This window comes from Eptatretus burgeri, chromosome 2, assembly GCF_056783735.1.
Source record: "Eptatretus burgeri isolate ZD-2024b chromosome 2, Ebu_testis_v1, whole genome shotgun sequence".
Lineage (NCBI taxonomy): Eukaryota > Metazoa > Chordata > Myxini > Myxiniformes > Myxinidae > Eptatretus > Eptatretus burgeri.
In genome coordinates this window covers 95300547-95319754 of record NC_140962.1, presented here as the reverse complement: position 1 = coordinate 95319754, position 19208 = coordinate 95300547, and the positions used below count along the sequence as shown (strand labels likewise).

Genomic DNA, 19208 nt, shown 5'->3' with positions numbered 1-19208 from the left:
TGCAAAAACGTAGGAAAAGGTCACGGGGCAATCACATACTGCGAGAAACTAGCCTTAAACTCCATGCAGTTAAAACAGCACCCCCCCCCCCCGCCTCCCATGTGGTGACATGTAACAATCTTATGCTCACAGTTTTCCCGACTTAATTTACATTGAAATCTCTGCTACCCATCCACAGACCATGCTCCACGATACAATCCTACCTTTACTGTGAAATTCCTCCATCTACCCCACAAACATAACAGTATTAAATAATGGAGGTACTTAGATAAAAATACAATTAATAAATATTATTTATGAAATACATTATAAATAAGCATTAAAATAATTTATTGATGCACTAAGATATGGAGTGCAGCATGTTAAAATAGCTTATTAATGACAGTTTGAGTCTATGGTTAGATGGGGGTGCTGTGTAATGGACATGCCGACAAGGAAAAGTGTTTATCACTTAATATATTATCATATAAAGTGGTGCTTGATTAAAGTTCTTCATGTGAAGTAATACTTCAAATAAAAGTGATAATTAAATAAGTTTGAATAAGGAAACTGCATTTCTGTGTTGACTGACTGTCTGGACACAACTTTGAGGTTGTAGGTCCATTGATGTTGAGTAATCCACTGATGTGGACCTGTGACCAGGGTTGTAGATCTGCCGTTTGGAGAGGTTCTGGCCTGAAATGATCGAAACCTCGATGAAATATGGTGCCCAGCTGATGATCCAGGCATTTGGGAAATCAGTAAATTGCTTATAAGTTAAGATATAACTTCAAATAAAATAGATTTTGTAAGTACTTACCAGTACATAATATATCCGCGTTTGTGTGTGTGTGTGTGTGTGTGTGTGTGTGTGTGTGTGTGTGTGTGTGTGTGTGTGTGTGTGTGTGTGTGTGTGTGTGTGTGTGTGTGTGTGTGTGTGTGTGTGTGTGTGTCGTTATGTCTGGCTTCCTTCTTGGGACTATGGTGCAGTAATTTGTCTTTATTTTGATTACACAAGGTTTCATTCAGCCTTATTCAAATTACGCTAAACAACACTTGTGCCAACATGTACCTGCTTGTTCAGCATCTGCAACTCGAGCCCCATAGATGCCAAGCTGCCAATCACTGTTGCCCTGCATTGAAGGCAAGATAAGCAGTTGTGTTAGGCAGAAGAAAGTGATGCATGCACGAGATAATGAGGTTCACTGGGTTGGCATTCTGAGCAGTATTCTTCTCAATAAAAGATGCTCACCTTGCTTTCACATTATCCTTCTTCACTGGAGTCTAACAGCAGTGAATGTGTGACCCAAAGGTGGTGCAAGGGGATAAGGGGGGGGGGGAGGGCAGGGAGGGAGGAAATAAAATAATGAATAAACCCTTGGCTAATCAAAAAGCCCTCATAGCATGTACTTCCACACATTTCAAGCACACGTTTGCTCACTATGTAAACGCAAAATATCAAACTCCGATATTAATTTGCTCTTTCCATATGTTTACCATCTGTTTGTGCTTTAGATGCATTAGTGATGTTAGGGAAATGCACCAAAATACTGCAAACACATCAAACGAGTCATAGACACTTGGGCTGCAAGTTACCTTGTTGTTCATTTCATCACAATGTACATGTAATTATCTAACTATTGGGAAAAGTAAAATGGAACAGAATTGAAGGAAATTTTTCAATGCTCAAAAGCACATTGAGTCGTGCAGTAATGATTTATTGTATTAATAGGAACCAAAATAGGTTTGGAAAATAAATAAATAATAAAGTTGATTTTGCCTGTAGAAAGTGATCTCCACAGAGCAGAACATGGAACCACTACCCAAAAGGGAAAGTGTGTAATGGTCACATTGATTTTCACAAATATATATTAACACCTGTCCTTGGTCATGTTTTATCAGCCTTAATTTCTTCATCAGTAGGTTTGTGTGGGGACGAGCGAGGGCGTGTGTGTGTGTGTGTGTGTGTGTGTGGGGAGGTGGGGGGGGGAGTTTGTGAAAACAGCTGTTATGAATAAAATTCTTCTGACAAAACGAAAAAAAGCAAAGACAAATACAAGTTCAATAACAAATAAATAAATAAATAAATAAGGCAGAAAACAATGGGAAAATGGGTCCTGAAGCAAACCTGGATCAGGAGCAAGTCAATGATATCAAAAAACATCAAATTTTGTTCATGCGCAGAATTTGGTCACGTGATTGGTTGACTGGAAGCCCTTTCAAGGCTGATTACAGCGCTACTTGTTTACGTATCATGCTTTTACAGGTTACAGGTTATGTTTTTGGCTGAGGGCATGGCTGTGCTGCCGATTAGAAGCCCCCTATAGGTTAGGGCAGAAATGTTTTTCGTTCTTTCGGCCTCATTTCATCCTGTTAATAAGCGCAGATATTGTTGCGGTCAATGCACTTTCGTTAGGCATCAGATATGAATGAGAGGAGGAGATTGGGACCATACTCTGTGCAGAGCGTTGGTGCTGCTTAAGCAGTCTCCTTGGCTATTGGGCACAATCCTGGATGGGTCGCCACTCCGACACAGTATACCAGCATGCTGGCACTCATTTTGCTGACCTCAAAAGGATGACAGGCCGAGTTAACCCCACCTGGTATTAATTCAACAGCTGAGCGGGATTTGAATTCAGGACCTGAGGATCCAAAGCCCACCACCCTCCCCATTAAGCCAACACCAGGCATAGATATTGTTACGAATTTGGAATTCGATTGCACACAACATACAGGTTCCTTTAGTCAGCTATGTCGATAAGTGCTTGTTCCCGAGATAGCTCACCTTCCATTGTTTAAATGTTCAGAAATCGATTAGATGCGCTGCGGATCGATTTAATAGATAGGGAACGAAACAATGGAGACGTCCCTCCCCCCTCTTCTGCGAAGAGGAAGAAGAACCCTGCCGTCCCGTGATTCATGATGTCAACAACTCCCTCCGGCCCGTGGTTGAGCAGGGGGGATGGATCACGAGGGCATGAGTCACGCCGGGCGTGGGGGAGGGGGGGCAGAGAAGGATAAGGATGAGACCCTTTCTTTGTTCTTGAGTAGTAAGCTTTTTGCTTCGGCAGAGAGTAGTTGTTCAGCAGACCTTTGGGTCCTGTTTGGCTTGGGTTAGGGTTAAGGCTTTCGGAAGCTTTTTGCTTCAGCTGGCTCAGAGAGCTTCGGCTGAGGCCTGGCTCGGGAGGAGGCTTTTTGAAGGCTTTTTGCTTTGGTGGTTCAGTGAGCTTCGGCTTCTGCTTGGCTCAGGAGAGCTTTTTGCTTCAAGCTGCTTTGTTTTGGAAGAAAGTTGAGCCGGTTGCTCGGCTCGAGCTGCGAATGGTGGCTTCTTCTTCTTCTTCTTCTTCTTCTTCGTTCTTGGAGCTCTTTGTTCTCCATTTTGGTTCCCGGCTTGGTGCGACTCATCGACCTCTTCTTGGAGGTGGTTCCTCGGGGAAGCGACGCATCGATGGGAAGGATCGGCGCCTCGTCTCACCAGCACGTGTTGAGAAGTGCGGGAGGATTTGCGGGAGCTCGGGAAGGATCGCGGCTCACGGCGATTGGATCCAGCTCGCTCTCGCTGGAGCCCGGGTCCGAACAATTTGAAGACCACACGAGGTGGAGAGGTTCGAGATAGGTTCTGGGTTTCAGCTCACCTGTCCTCCAAGCTGGAGCTCGTTATTAAAGGCCTCAGCCACCATTTATTGGGTGTGTGTGCGTACGTGTGTCCGTGGGCCCATCTAATAAGTAGGAAATTGTAAAGTGCCTTGTGTGCTGTAAATATTTGCATCGCATTTCGTAAAGTCGGTATAGTTCTTCTCTTACGTGCTTCCCTAGTTCCCCATTATTATTAATAAATACCACAATTGTTAAATGTTTTCAGCTTGTCACGTCGATTCTTTCATTGACTGAGCATTTCGTGTGTTGGGAGTTAGAAAACCGTTGGTTTGCCGTAAAAGGGGGACATTTGGACCGACGGTTCTCGGCGATTAAGCCGCTCGGAATCGCGCACGGGACAGGCTCACCTCCGCGGTTTGTTCCGCACGAGATCCATCGAGGGTGGAATAACCCGGTAGTTGGATCACATGGGTATTTAGGTACATTGAAGATTGGCAATCGACCCTACCCCACGTGATCTGCCGATTGGCGTATTTCGGTTCTTGTACAAGGACCCGTCGCTCGGAGTTATCTGGGCGGCGATCTATATTCGGGGCGATCGGTCGGGCCGACTCGACTTGCGGTTCCGTTCAGAGCGGTCGGTTGGCGCGCTGACCCCCGGCGCCATAACAATATGAAGCTTGTGGTCAAGTTTCATCAAAATCATATGGTTCAAGTGATAATGACTGAAGTGTTTTACAGACTCACTGACTCACTTACCTACGGACACTGGTTGATCGCATAAGCTCACCAAACTAAAGTTCAGGTGAGCTCATAAAAATTGGAGAAAGCCTCAACCAAACCAAACCTACAAGGGGACCATCGAAGTCACAACAAAATGCTTCGCTCGATTCAAGAACACAGCAAAAGAAGCTCGAGCGAAGTTGATGGCGCGCCATCGCAATTCCCCATGCTTCCCACTTACAGTAAAGTTGAAAGATGGCAAAACTTTCCACCAGGAATGCCCCAATATCAAATTTAGAGTTAAAATTTTTTTTCCTCATTTTGATCCCTGTGACCCAAAGTCCCCACCCCTTGCATGAACCGGGAGTAATATCCCCAAAAAATCGTTACATATTTCATGCATCCCCCAATGTTCATTGCATGTACAATTGTTTCATTTAAAATGTTTTAAAATGTGCCCGAAATTGCATTTTTTGGTGTTTGACGTTTTGACCCCACCCCAGGCGGTGGGGCCAAAATGATACTGCTCTCACACCTTCTTGCCATGTGGTGATCATAACTTACCAAGTTTAGTGAATTTCTACACAACTATTTAGGAGGAGGTAGCATGACAGTGGGACAGACAAAGTTGATTACAATATCCTCCCGTTTTTTTTTCAAAAAGCGTGGGGATAATAAAAGTGAGATAAAAGAGGTTTAATTTGTCAGCTCCGTGTCACCAGTTGATTTGAAGAAAAAGAAACTCTGCACATGCTGCTATTGCATGATAATTAAATAGTACCCAGATCAGCAGTCAATTGCTCGGTGACGCTTTCCCAAAAGATATTGTGACGTTCACGGGACTTGAACAGTCCCGCCAACGTAGAATGAGCCGAAACGATGGAGGCGGTTTATTTATTTATAACCCAAAGATGGCGGTTCTAATCGCTCTACCGCAAACGGGACGAGGAAGGTGGCACGAGTCGCTTTTCACTGAGTTGATAACGTTTATTCCTCTAACCAGAAATAACAAGACTCGGCAAGAAGAGGGATCTGGGGCGATTCGACGGGATGGTGTGGGATCGGGCGTGGGGAAAACACAGACAATTCCAATGAATATACAAATCTCAAACCCTCTAAGGCGCCAGGTACACACACACACACACACACACACACACACACACACACACACACACACACACACACACACACACACACACACACACACACACACACACACACACACACACACACACACACACACACACACACACACACACACACACACACACACACACAAAACGTAGCTATTCCTGGTGGTCAGTCTGGACCGTGGTGTGGACGCAACAGTCCCTGGATTGGCGTCGGACGAGCTGGCCTTGCTCTCGTCAGGGGGGGCAGGAGAAACCGTGGTGCTGTCGACCTCCTGGTCTTGGCACAAGTCCGCTCACAGCCGCCAGGGAACCAGTTCTGGCGCCAAATTGCGAGCAGGAGAGGGAGGCAGGTCCGCCCGCCGTTCGACCCCGTACTCCGAGCCAGCAGAACCCCAGAGCCAACCAAGGTGAGGCACGAGGCTCAGCAAGACTACAAGACACGATGAAACCAGGGCCGAATCAGCGCAACAAAAAGCACGCTCCCAGCACAACAACCTCCACCCCAAAAAAACAGTCTTTCTGTACCGATCTTCTTCCTCTTCCTTTTCGACCCCGAACAGAACCTTTTTATCCTCCCCCCCTCGTCACTTCCAATCGAGCCGTTTATTGGCCCTCCGCCGTCGCCTTCCGCCAATCGTGATCACGGGGCGGAGCCATCCGCAGCACTGTCCTGTGACGTCACGGCAAGCCTCCAGAGAATACTAAAAGGGGTTTACGCAGACACACTTACCCTATCCCGTGTCCCTATCTAATTACGTGACAATTATCATTTCCCCCTTGAAGAAATGGACATTTACGAGACAACTTATCACCACTGAATTGCTACTTATTACATCGAGATCCTGGTACACTCGAACAGCATGGCATACCTAATTAAACATCCTAATTACTCTTTGAATGTAACAATATGTATGAACAAACGTAACAATATGTATGAACGTTCAATGAAACAAATAAAATGTGGCACGTGTCTTCTTTTGCATTCATTATAATTTATCCAAGTTTAGAGTGCTGTAAATGCACAATAACAAATAGCCATTTGAATATGTCATGTGACTGAAGTCGCAGTACCCATTATGGTCAATCAATGAAAGTATCAATAACTTATTGCACTGCATCATAGGATTTGTAACATTAAGTGACATTATTGTGACAAGGCAGGCAATGGTATATTATGTTTTTTTTTGAGAAAACAAATGTGACCGATGTGTCTGTGTTAACTTGGGACAGGAGTGAAAACTGTGGAAGCAAGTGTACGAGTTCAGCGGCCGGGTCACAAGGGGCTTCTTGAACCTGCTTCCCGACCTTTGACCTTGAAGCCGACGGGCCGCAGATAACTCTGCAGCACAATGAGTTGCTGAGTAACTACGGACGCAGTCTGAGACGATTAATTGAGGCAGGGTCCTCGAGTCTAATTCCCACGTTGCCTTCCCGGCAAATTAATCCCCTCAGACAGGGAACCGTGCTTCTCAACACCAAATTCTTGTCCAATCAACACGTCCAAGTGATACCGTCAGTGGGACGTTGACTATTCCTAACCATAGCGCAACAGCGGGGCAAAACTCCCATCCACTATTTACACAAGAATGTCTAACCAATGGGGAAAAAGACCAATGAACAGTTTGGAAAGTTTACGCAAGATTTAGCAAGGGACATGAATTTACAGGCAAAACAGTAATTGAGAGAGGGCAAAAACAGTGTCACAAAGAAAGATCTTACCCTTAAACACACGTCTCTTAGTCAGTCACCTTACCATTAATCTACAGTCACAGGTGCCTCAGTCACTCCAGGAAACAAGATAAACAAGGGTGATAGACAGATAAAATGAATTATGTGGGGTATGGTGTCGACCCCGACCTCACCCGTACGTGCGCCAGATGGCTCATGTGCAACGAACAAGATGTATGGTGAGGGCAATTGAGACGTGCAGGTGGGAGATACGGTGTATGCGGGTGCGTGTAATGCAAGCTCTGAAAAGAACCTGGTGGACTCAGTTGATATTCCATAACAGTACGAGTGAATGAGATGTGTGCGCTGAAAGGTGCAAAGATGTAATGTGCGTGTGCAAGACGTGTAGAGAGAGAAGTCAGTTCTGAGGAGATTTGGTCAGGGAAGAGGTGGTAACCATGCCTGGAAGTCCGTAGCTCTGCTCTCGTTCCACCTCGTACTTCTCAGCGCCGTTCCATCGCGTTCCCTAAGCACCTGGCGTGGTTCACCTTGAACTCTTCAAATAGCACTGAACTGACGCTTGACTTTCAGAACAGGGCTCTCTCTCTCAGAACTGGACTCGACTTTCTCAAACTGGGCTCTCTTTCCTTTTGCTCAGAACACGACTCGAGTCTCCCCTCTTGTTCAGAACTCCTTACAAACTGCTCTGCCAGGGATCCTATTGCCTTCGCTTCTGTCGCCACTCACATCCACTTTTCAGCATCCAGCTATGCTGATTGGCTGGCGTGTTGTGATCCTGATATCGTGATTCGTCCCTAGGTTGGAGTGTCAATGGAAGATGTGGAGGATGGAGCGAAATGGAGACTGTTGATCCGCTGTGGCGACCCCTAAAGGGAGCAGCCGAAAGAAGAAGAAGAAGAAGAAGAAGAAGAGCATGGTGGGCAGGACTGCTGGTTTGTTCGGTGCCACGGTGAGGACAAGGTGAGCGGAAGGGCCATACATTGCGTCTGATGCCCACACGAATGCCCATCTGCAATTGGAACTTCGCTTAAACGGTCAAAGCGCTGGTGAAATGGATTTGTGTAAGACAAGTATTTTCAGAATGAGGTTTGATAATGGAGAATGAGAAAGAGGGAAAGGATGGAGTGTGAGAAGGAGGGAAAAGACCATGGGGTAACTTTAACTACATTCACAACACATCTTTCCCTTCCTCTGTTAAGAGGGGGAGGGGTAATTTAGCTAAACACAATTACTATGGATATAACTACAAGTAGTGGACAAAAAAAATGGCAACACCAACATAATGTCACCTAGTAGTGTGTTGGGCTTCCACGTGCATCCAGAACGGCATGGAATCAGCAAGGCTCTGGAACTGCTCTGCAGGAATGTGGCACCATTCTTCCACAAGGAAGTCTTCCAATTCACAGTGGTTTTATGCAGGCGGAAACCGCTGTCTTTGGCACCCCTCCAGACAGTCACACAACAGCTCCATGGGATTGATGTCCGGTGATTGGAAGAAACATGGAAGATTGGTAACTTCATCCTTGTGCTCCTCAAACCACCCGGTGTCAACATGTGGCTCGTGGACTGCAGCATTGTCATCCTGAAAGACATCCCTCCCACGCTGCATCAACACTGTCTTCTGATGGAGTGAGTGGACCCAGACCATGCCAGCAAAATGTGCCTCATACAATGATGGAACCATCAGAACCTTTTACTGTTCGAACCAGGCACTCAGGGCTATAGAATTCCCTGAGCTGTCACCACACATGCACATGTCCATTCATTGATAACATGGTGAGGGATGACTCATCAGACCATATCACATTTCTCCCTGCTCGGCAGTCATTGCCTATGCTCCTTTCACCACTGGATTCGCAAGCGGGTATTGCCAGGTGTTATGAGAATTTGGGCATAGCAACCAGACTATGGTATCCCACCCTGTGAAGTTCCTGTTTTTGACGATACAGGATGCTCACGACCCTTGTTGAACTCCGCACACAGTTTGTCCGCCATTGCTCTCCTGTTTCGCCTTGCAGTCCCAAGTAATGCCCAAGCATCACACTTGCCGAGTCTGTGCTTCCACTCACTGTTGCCCTTCGATGATGACGTTTTTCCTTCCTTTCCCCAGGCCATCACCTTTGATACAGTTCCTCGTGACACACAGCAATTTCCACAGCCTTTGTCCACAATAGATCCTATTTAGTCATTGAGGTCTCCTCTTGCAGCTATGCTGGCTCTTAATACCGGACTCAAGCTGCAACCCGCTTACATATGTATGACGAGACGACTGCTGGAATAAATTTGCATATTTCACGCACCAATCGCATAAGTGTGGCGGCCCCATGCTTTACATGTATGTTGTAAGGTGCACTCTGGCGTTTCCATTTTTAGCTCACATGGTTAGTCAGTTAGGTTAGGTTCGGTTAGAACTCACATGGTTAGGTTAGAGTATTATCCATAGGTTAGTCAGTCAGTAGGTCTGTAAACACTTCAGTTATTATTGCTTGAACCAAACACACAATTTTGATGAAACTTGGACACAAACTTCATTTCTAATACCTAACGAAGGTGTATTGACCGCATCAAAATCTGTGCTCATTAATGGGTTGAAATCAACCCGAAAACGCAAAAAATTCCTGCCCTAAACTATAGGGGGCATTGCATCAGCAGCACAGTCATGCCTTCAGCCAAAAACATGACCTGTAAACATGTATTGCTGTAATCAGCATCGAGAGAGCTTCCATTCAACCAATCTCGTGACCAGATTCTGCGCACGAATAAAATTTTGATATTTTATGACGTCATTGACTATTAATCCTGATCCAGGTGAGCTTCAGTACCCATGGTCCTATTTCTTTATCCACAATCTTCACATTAGGGAACCCTTCTGCGTTGGATGTGACTCTCGGGGTCTTTCAAAACTGCAACATAAAGAAGGAAAGGAATATGATGCATGACGGTGAGACGAGTTTGCATTGCCTTACTGCAGCTTGAATATTGAGCCAGTTCTCACTGATCTCTGTCTGCTCTGCTCCTGCCAGTGGTTCTTGCAATCGTACCCGAACCTCAAGATTTCCACAAACCACACGCCTGTTCTCGGTCACCTAATGAGGAGACATGAGAATTCCATGGATAATAGATTGATAGGTGATCGGGGAACCTGACAAAATCAACAAGAGGAAAGGGGATGATATGCTAATAAGCTCCAAAAAAACTAAGGGGAAAATATAAAAATTAAAAGGTTACCTGTGTAGTTACATGTACTTGGCAGAGATTCTGCAAACCCTCTAAACGAATTTGTGCCGTGCCGATCGTCTGGCTCTTTAACCACCTGTATAATGTGTTGCACAGATGGCAGAGAGAAGTGAAAGCATCACCAAAGGAGACGTCCATAGGGCATTACCATGACCATATGGACCACGACCACAAAGGTGCAGTGTGCAATGGTTATAATAATTTTCACAAGTTTATCTCAACATCATTCTTTCGAAAGCACTACTTCAGACTTAAGTCTTCATCAGCAAGAAATACGAGTTAAAAGAAAGGTTGATCCAAAGTTCTTCGAAACAAAAGATGGGGAGGGGTGGTGGAGTGAGGAAAACAGGCACAAGTACACACAAACCTTTTATGGCACAACGTGAACCGTATTCCCCTGGAAGAAAGCACGCGGGCGAGGCTGCGACTTCCTCTTGAGATGTTCAGGCGGAACGTGGCTCCAAATTCTTATGTGAGGATTAGAGACAGAAGACGACCATTCAGCACAAAATACTTCGCATCACACTGGCCTCACGATTCCACATTTCACCTCATCTTCGCAATCATATTCCTTTATCATCATCCTTAAAACAACCTCTTCCTTAGAACTAACTGAACAGCAGGACTGTCTGTTAATATTGCTTTCAATCTTGAGCATTTTCACAAGAAAAGCAGCAAGTTGCAAAAAATAGAGTGAAGCTTTAGGTGAGCTTTGTTGACAATGACACAGAGATGCTGCTGCTGCGAAGAAGAAGAATAAAAAGAAAGAGAAAGTCGTGCTGACTTGAGGGGTAATGGAGAAAAAGAAAATTCGAACCTCTAGTTATCCGAAATGTTTTTTTCGCTCTCCTTTCTTCTCAATACAAGACTTCTTGTATTGTGCAAAAGACTCGATAGAACCCATAGCAGTTTTGCATGCAACGTGGTGGAATGCGAGTTAGGAAATTCGGAAGTTTCAACGTAAATGTAGAAAATCAAATTGCCTCTGCTAATTCGGTCAGCTCATAGTGCAAGGATCAGGAATTGCCTTCATTCAATTTTAATTTTTGAATTGTGTCCGATGAATTTTCGATCATATTCTATAAACCGCATTTCCCCATTGTTACCTCGATGAAAGGTACCTTATGGTCACAGGAGTTTAAAATGTAAGAACACACTGGAAATTATCTCACTTTATATCATTCTCACACTACTTCCTGTCTTTACTGGATATTAGGTGCCCAAGTATGTGCATCAAACAAACAAACCTGGATTACATCCACTCTCAGCATTTGTCTTGTCAGTTTGAGCTTGTTCCTTCAGATAAGAGAAGGGAAAAGGAAAATAAACTGCTGAGAAATAGAATATGGAAAACAAAATAATGATGAATTCAACTGAACTGTACATTTTACTTCCTGCTACCCACTCATTCTGCAAATTCAGACCACCCTATGTCATCTACTTTGAAGCCACATGTCCAATGTTGCCAGACAACTCACCGCATTTGGAAAGGGAAATTCAAACTTCACATAGCAGAAAAGGTCATGAGGTGAGACTCCTGAAGAGATGGTTCGAGAATAAAAGCAGAAAAGTCACTGACCGATAGGTGTTGACTTAAATACAAGTTGACGACAACCCACAAAAATAAACTGATAGTTATATACCATTTGCTGACTTATCCATGTTAATCTGAATCATTTCCAGGCTTATTTGAAACCTAGGCAGGTTAAAGCACCAAATTGGGAAGATAATGAGTCTTTTAAAATGTATTTTCAACCATGAATGGATGCAGGGTAAGTTTTTACTTTTATATTTTTGTGGGTGGCATGAGAAGAGAAACATACTAAAAACCAAGAAAGTATGCGCAGGGTACAACAACAATCAAACAGAAGACCAAGAAGGAACCCGAAGAAGCAAAGAGCAAAGATGAAGTCATCAGGAGGAACTTGGATAGGATTCAGGTTTCAGCCGCTACTCCACAATCCTCATCCAGGAGCAGCCAAGTGAGACTTACAGAAAATTTTCTGCAAGAATTCACTTCTCCTCAGACAGATAGATAACAAAAAAGAGAAATAGAAAGTAAAAGAGCTGAAAGAGAAGAAAAAGAAAGAATTATAACGAATAAGTGGGATTGTGAAAAAAATTAGAAAAGTGTGAAAAGGAACAAAGAACAAAGATGTTGGGAAGAACCTGGATAGATAGATTTCAGGAGTTACTCCCCAGGCTGAAACGCAGCAACATCTGCAAGTTACCAGAGGTCCTACTCCTCTAACAACTCCTCCTACTCCTCCTCCTACTCCTCCTATGACTATGACAAATAAAGTAAAGACCTGTCCAAATATAGAAAAAAAGTATTCATCACCCTCCATCACATAAGGAGAGGTTTGATTGCCACAGCAATGAAAAAAATTACATTGGATTCGTCAGCTGGCCAAGAAAAGTTTTCTTATGACTGCAAGTTATACTAAGTACAAGTGTTGAGAGGCTGAAGGAATCTGGAGTTATGTCACAAGGCTGGAAAAATAATTAGGTGAGGGGAGAGTATAAAATAATTGGGAAGAGGTTGAAACAAATATCACGGGTAGGTATTACTTACCTTCTGGTGGAATGAGATTCTGAGCTCGGATAATAGTTAATTCCATATCATCACTGCCCAGTTCATCAAATGTCCTGCCATGAGATTGAAGTTAGTTAGGAGAGAGAGCTGTGCCCAAATACATCTTGGATTTAGAATGCACCACACCTTATAATTGGCAGTGAGTGGGATGTGCGGATGAACTGTGGTGCAGGGAGGCCGTGCGCGTAACAATCCTTAAGCCTCTGTCGACTTTCTCTGCACTCATCTGCCAACTTTTCAAACCTACATTGGCACAGACAATCGTGGGTCAAAACATACTTTCTACAATTCCACACATAGATATCTGATCAGAACAACATAAAAATAAAAATAAACTTTACATTTAAATCGTAGTATAACACTTGGATATAAAATAATTGCTTTGGAACACTGTACTGTGAGATCCTGACTGGAGTCCCTTTATAGAGAGAGTAGCGACAACTAACGATTTGACGCCATTTTGAGTCCATTCAGTGCGGTGTGGGTGCGGAGCCGCCGAATGGCGCTAGTGCATTGAACCGTGTATTCCATTATGTTCTCTATGTATGAGAGATGGGAATGGTCTTTTCCATGTTGATAATATAATGAACAAATTATGTGAAGATGACAAAATAGAAGATTTATGACAACTAAGAGCCATATGATAAAGAAGAAATTCACGGAACTGTTTGTGATTTAACAGTCACAGACATTTAGAACCATGATAAAGAAGGAATGAACGAGACAAGTACACGTGCTGATCATTTCAGCCTCATTTCAATTTCAGGGAGGCGAAAGCGAGACTCGAACTCTCACCTCCCTGTTTATACATGTACATGTACAATACAATGTTAACACTTATCTTTGTATTTCTGCAGTTGTTTGACCTTGTTTATCGTGTGTGGGTATATATTTGTGTTTGTTTAATTTTCATATTTAAATTATTAATCTAAACTTTGCTGCATGTTGCCAATCATATATTCATCCCACCAAAAATAGATTAGCCCACCCCACCCGGCCTCCTCATCCTCATTCATTCATCCATCTCTCCTCTCACACACACACACACACACACACACACACACACACACACACACACACACACACACACACACACACACACACACACACACACACACACACACACACACACACACACACACACACACACACACAATCTCTAATGCATATACAAATTACATATTTACAATCACACACACACATATACGCATGTACTAATGCACACACATACAAATTATAAATTGAAAGTCACACACAAAAACACAAGTTAATATCCTCACACATTCAAATCAACAGAGACAAATACATACATTCATTGCATGCCCACCCCCCTCATGCCCCCCCCCCCCGAAGGTAAAAGCCAGTCCCGACCATGCTACACTCAGAAGTTAGATGGGCTCCGTTCTATGCTTCTATGGGGTGTCGACCTGTTTAATATCCTGAGATCTGGCAGTCTCCACCCACATCAATAGATTTTAAATCTTTGGTATAACCTACTCTTAAAAGCTAGGGTTAGGGTTTAGGGTTAGATTTAGGTTTAGGGTCAGGTTTAGGGTCAGTGTTTACCCAAACTCTGCCTTTGAAGAGTGGGCCGTGTTAGTCCGTGGGCCGAGTTAGCCCGGATCCGTTCTCCGTTCATTCGTCTTTGTTTTGACTTTAGTTTGACTTTGACTTCGAGTCTGAGTCTGACTTTGGAGACATGATCTAGAGTCTAGACCCTATATTAATTGATCTAGCTCGAAGACTCTAACTCAAACTTAATTTTAAATAAAGATGCCTTCCCCTTCAAGTGCTAATTAATCCACGAGCAATGGATAGCAAGCCTGGAGAGCCAAAGCAAAGGCCAGTCTCACTCGCAGCACACAAGTATACGCATATGGGACCATTACCACCATCACACTGACCTGGCAGAGAACTGACGAAGAAGTTGCTTTCCATCCAACACGACTGACTCTGTTCTCCCAGATTTTCCGTCTTTTAGCATCTGATTGAAATCTATACATCTTGAATCCCTTCTCAGTTCTATTTGTGCACCTAAAGGCGCAACAACCTGTCATTTTGTCATAAAATCGATGTAAAACACGAATGAGAACGCTGCGTACAGTGGGAACGTTAAAACGCTGACCAATATGCGTCCGATCCTGTCCGCGATGGACTCAAAATGGCTCCACGCAATCACGTGACTAGATTTTTCCGGACCCTCTATGTCGCTACTCTCTCTATAAAGGGACTCTAACCCCGACATCACTGTATTTATGGTTCATAAAATGTGACCTGCTTCGACACTTGTGCCCTGTGATTCACGTATTCAGGTTTTGTTTTTGCGTTTTTTCGCGGTTTTTTTCCCCCCCTTTTCACGGTTTTTTGTGAGCATATTTGTGGATTTTTTCACATTCCCACAGTTTTTCACAAGCGTAGTTGGGGTTTTTCTGATCTGCTTCCACATTCACGGTCCTGTGCGTCACGTATTCGCGGTTTTTTTTGTGGGATTATTTATTTTCCCTTCTGAATCACGAACCACCAGGAACCTATCCCCCTTTTTCTAATTGAAACAATACGCTGACATGCGAAGATTTGACATTCGCGAAATTTTTCAGGAACTTATCCCCCGTGAATGTCGTGGTCTGACGGTGATATATATTTTAAACGAGAACGAAGTCGATAGCACACCATCGTAAATCCCCATGCTTCCTACCTAAAGCAAAGCTGAAAGATGGCTTAAAGTTCCACCAGGAATGACCCAATGATCAAATTTTGATTCAAAAAATTTCTCCCGTTTTGATCCCGTGACCCCCAAGTCCCCACATTCTGGGGCATGAACCCAGGGGTCAAATCCAAGAAATCGTTACATATTTTATGAGTCCCCCAATGTTGATTGGCTATACAAAGTTTCATTAACAAAATGTTTAAAAATGTGCCCCCAATTGCATTTTTTAGTATTTGACCTTTTGACACCACTCCAAGAGGTGGGCAAAAATGATAATGCTCACACCTTCTTGCCATGTGGTGATCACAACTACTACGTTTGGTGAATTTCTTCGCAACCATTTACGAGGAGATCGCGTGACAGACGGACGGACGGACAGACAGACGGGACAAGACAGGAGAGACACAGCAGATTACAAGCTGATTACATTAAAACAAGCATAGTTAATATCCTTATCATGGGGATAATAACTATGCTTATTTTGCAAACAAAACTTTGTGTCAATATTCTGATAAGCTCATCGAGTATAGATATGATACGAGTATGGGCACAATGGGTCAATGACCTCCTCCTGTGTCTACATGTATCATAATTGCAATTTGTAGTGCTATGTAATGCATGAAACATCATTCAAACTGTTCAGACGAGTGGTAATTTCAAACGCATCTGATTGTTAAGCCTTTTTAAGCAGCCTAAACTCACTGGAAGTTGTTTATACATCATTGCTGCAATACAAGTATGAATGAATATTGTAATCCCATCTTAGTGTAATTTGCAATGTCTCCAAATGTCCATGAGTTGGAAGAGCTTTTATTCATGTTCCGAAATAAGATCAGGATACCAGCACACAATAGCCTACACTTTTCAAAAAGCACTGTGGAATATTTAACCTCCACTTCCAAGAGTAAGATAATGGGACAATTAGCTTAACCTCCTTTTTAAACTCTGGTTACAGCTCATTCTGTCCAACGACATAGGCCTGGTTTGGTTCCGATAAAAAATATTCAATCACAGCGTATATTCCAGCACAGGAGCTGCCCTTGTTTACCTCAGAGCCTCAGACAGCAATCCTTTACGAGCAAACGCCGTTCCTCGTTCCTGGCAATGCTGTTGAAAAAAACACATGTTGCCATTACCGTGATGGTTTTCACCATAGAAATACAACTGCGTGTACAAACACACCAAAAGTAATCACATGGCCAATGGCAAAGTAATAATGAGATGATCATGGCTGAAACAATACATCTGATAAAAAAATCTGAAGTGTCAACCTAAATAAATCAAAAAACACTTTACCATGAGCTGCTTTTTAAGTTCTTCCATCAAATTTTCATACATTTCTTCATCTCGTGGCGTTCGCCATGTGCTCTGTCGTGACACGACTTCAAATCCCTGAGTGGAAAGTTTATCCGACGCCTGTGCAGAAAATGGAAAGTTATCAAAAAGCACACTTCACAGGCTGATGCAAAGGCAAACTAGAACAGCACTCAGTGGAGCACATACCTCTGCCATGCTGAAAAGTTTACGTTTTGTATCCCACTGATAGGCCAGATCTGAATCCGGACCGGAACCAAAATCAAATTGGCTTGTTCTTGTCACATAACCAATGGGGTATATCATGCTATCACAACTCGTTCACAACTTTTTGAAATATCATGCTACATATAGGTTTTGGCCCCATCTCTCAATGGTGATGAATCACTTACAAAATATATTAACATTCTCGAATCCGGATCCTGATTCTGATCTTCACCAAAATTAAATCAATCAGTCCTTGTCACACACCCACCCAACCTGTCCAACAAGTTTCGTCCAAATCCATCGATAACTTTTTGAGATATTGTGTTATATATCGTTTTTACTCCCATCAAGAAGACGAAAGTCCAAGTCTTCAGGTCCTTCAGGTCTTGCTTTATGGATGTGAGACTTGGACTCTGACAAAGGATCTGAGATGAAGAGTTAACTCCTTCGGTACCAGGTCTCTTCGGAGAATCCTTGGCCATCACTGGTAAGACTTTGTGTCCAACGAGCAGTTGCTGAGAGAGACTCAAATGAGATTTGTTACCTGTATAGTCTGTCAGTCAGCTGCAGCTGAATGGACACGTGGCTCGATTTCCTAATGCTGATCCTGCTCACCAGATTCTCAGTGAGGGAGCTTCGTGAGTGGAGAAAGCCAACAAGATGACCACGTGCCTCGTGATTGCAGCAGGTTGATTGGCATCTCAATGAGATGGGTATGGGCCAGGTATCTGCCTGGGGATTGGCCAGATGGAGGCCCCTGGAGTACCAATGGAAAGTGGATGCAGCAACGCACTGCTCCGGCACATGCTCCCATACCTAACCTCGCCCTATCAGCCAATGGTGAAGAATCACTTAAATAATTCTCAGATCCAGATTTTCACCAAAATCGAACCGATTCTTCTTCGTCATACACCTAACCTGTCCACTACAGCCGTTCAAAGTAACCGACCCAGCGGGCATTCACTTTGGACTCCTTGTCAAGAGCCCAGCATTCTCTGATCTAACTGTAGTACACCGAAGGATGGGCTTGAGGAATGCAATGCGTGAATTCCCCTGTAAGGACGACGAGAATCACTTGACCACAAGTGATGCTCTACCCCTCACAGATTTCTCGCACACAGCCCTCCTTGTCCACCTTCAGTACACGTACAACTTTACACCTCAACTCCCTGAACAGCTCAGCTCTGCCATTAAGCCTGGCCCTGTGACTGGTCAATGGTATCCAGTGTCCCTTGAGAGACAAAATTCCTCTTCGCCCTTCAGTGAGTTCCAAGACATCCACTGGCAACATCAAGGATGGTGAGCTTGAAGGCGCTCCACAACTCTTTCAGGATTTCCCAAGGCACCCAGGCCCTCCCAAATCCCCACTCAGCCTGTTCGCATACTCCTCAGCTACCCTTTCATCCTTGAACTTGCCAACATCCAGCCAAGGCTGGGATGGTACCATTCTCCTGGATTTCAGCTTCAACTTCAGCGTTGCTCCAACAAGCCTGTGGTCGGTATTAAGGAACTGAGCACTCCAGTAGACCCTGTAGTTCTGGATCATCCTCCAGTGACCATCAACGAGCACATGGTCAATCTCCTTTGCCACATCACTGGCAGCATAGGAATACCAAATCCAGCGATGATTCTGTGGGCACTGAAACCATGTACCAGCCACGCAAAGTCCACGACTTCTTTCAAAGTCAAGGAACTTGGTACGATTCCGGTTCACAGTTCCAGACCCATGGTGACCAACACACGTCTCATAACAATCCCTATCAGTGCCAGTCGATGCATTGAAATCCCCCAAGACTAGAAGAGTATCTCACCTTGGGCAATGTTCTACCACAGACTCGAGCATGGCATAGAATGCGTCCTTCATGGTGAGATCACTCGCCTCAGTCGGAGCATATACAGAGACCAGGGAAACGACACCCAAGGAGTGACGAATGCTTAGTCTCATAATACGCTCGTTGACCGGTGTACCTCAACTATCATTGGAGTCAACTTATTGGACACAGCTACAACAACTCCTTGGGCATGG

General features: G+C 44.0%; 1 protein-coding gene across 6 annotated transcripts in view; it reads right to left on the bottom strand.

Annotated features, from left to right (window-relative positions):
- Positions 1–19208, bottom strand: part of LOC147032606 (coiled-coil and C2 domain-containing protein 1A-like) — a 109637-nt gene that overhangs the window by 18881 nt on the left and 71548 nt on the right. For all 6 annotated transcript variants that reach the window (XM_085870355.1, XM_085870360.1, XM_085870357.1 and 3 more), the window contains 11 exons: positions 16958–17077; positions 16710–16768; positions 13081–13197; positions 12934–13007; positions 11837–11895; positions 11606–11654; positions 10726–10825; positions 10350–10434; positions 10088–10207; positions 1232–1263; positions 1052–1112 (listed from right to left, as the gene is read on the bottom strand). In XM_085870355.1, coding sequence (XP_085726481.1) covers positions 1052–1112; positions 1232–1263; positions 10088–10207; positions 10350–10434; positions 10726–10825; positions 11606–11654; positions 11837–11895; positions 12934–13007; positions 13081–13197; positions 16710–16768; positions 16958–17077 — 876 coding nt within the window. The remainder of the gene's footprint in view (positions 1–1051; positions 1113–1231; positions 1264–10087; positions 10208–10349; positions 10435–10725; positions 10826–11605; positions 11655–11836; positions 11896–12933; positions 13008–13080; positions 13198–16709; positions 16769–16957; positions 17078–19208) is intronic.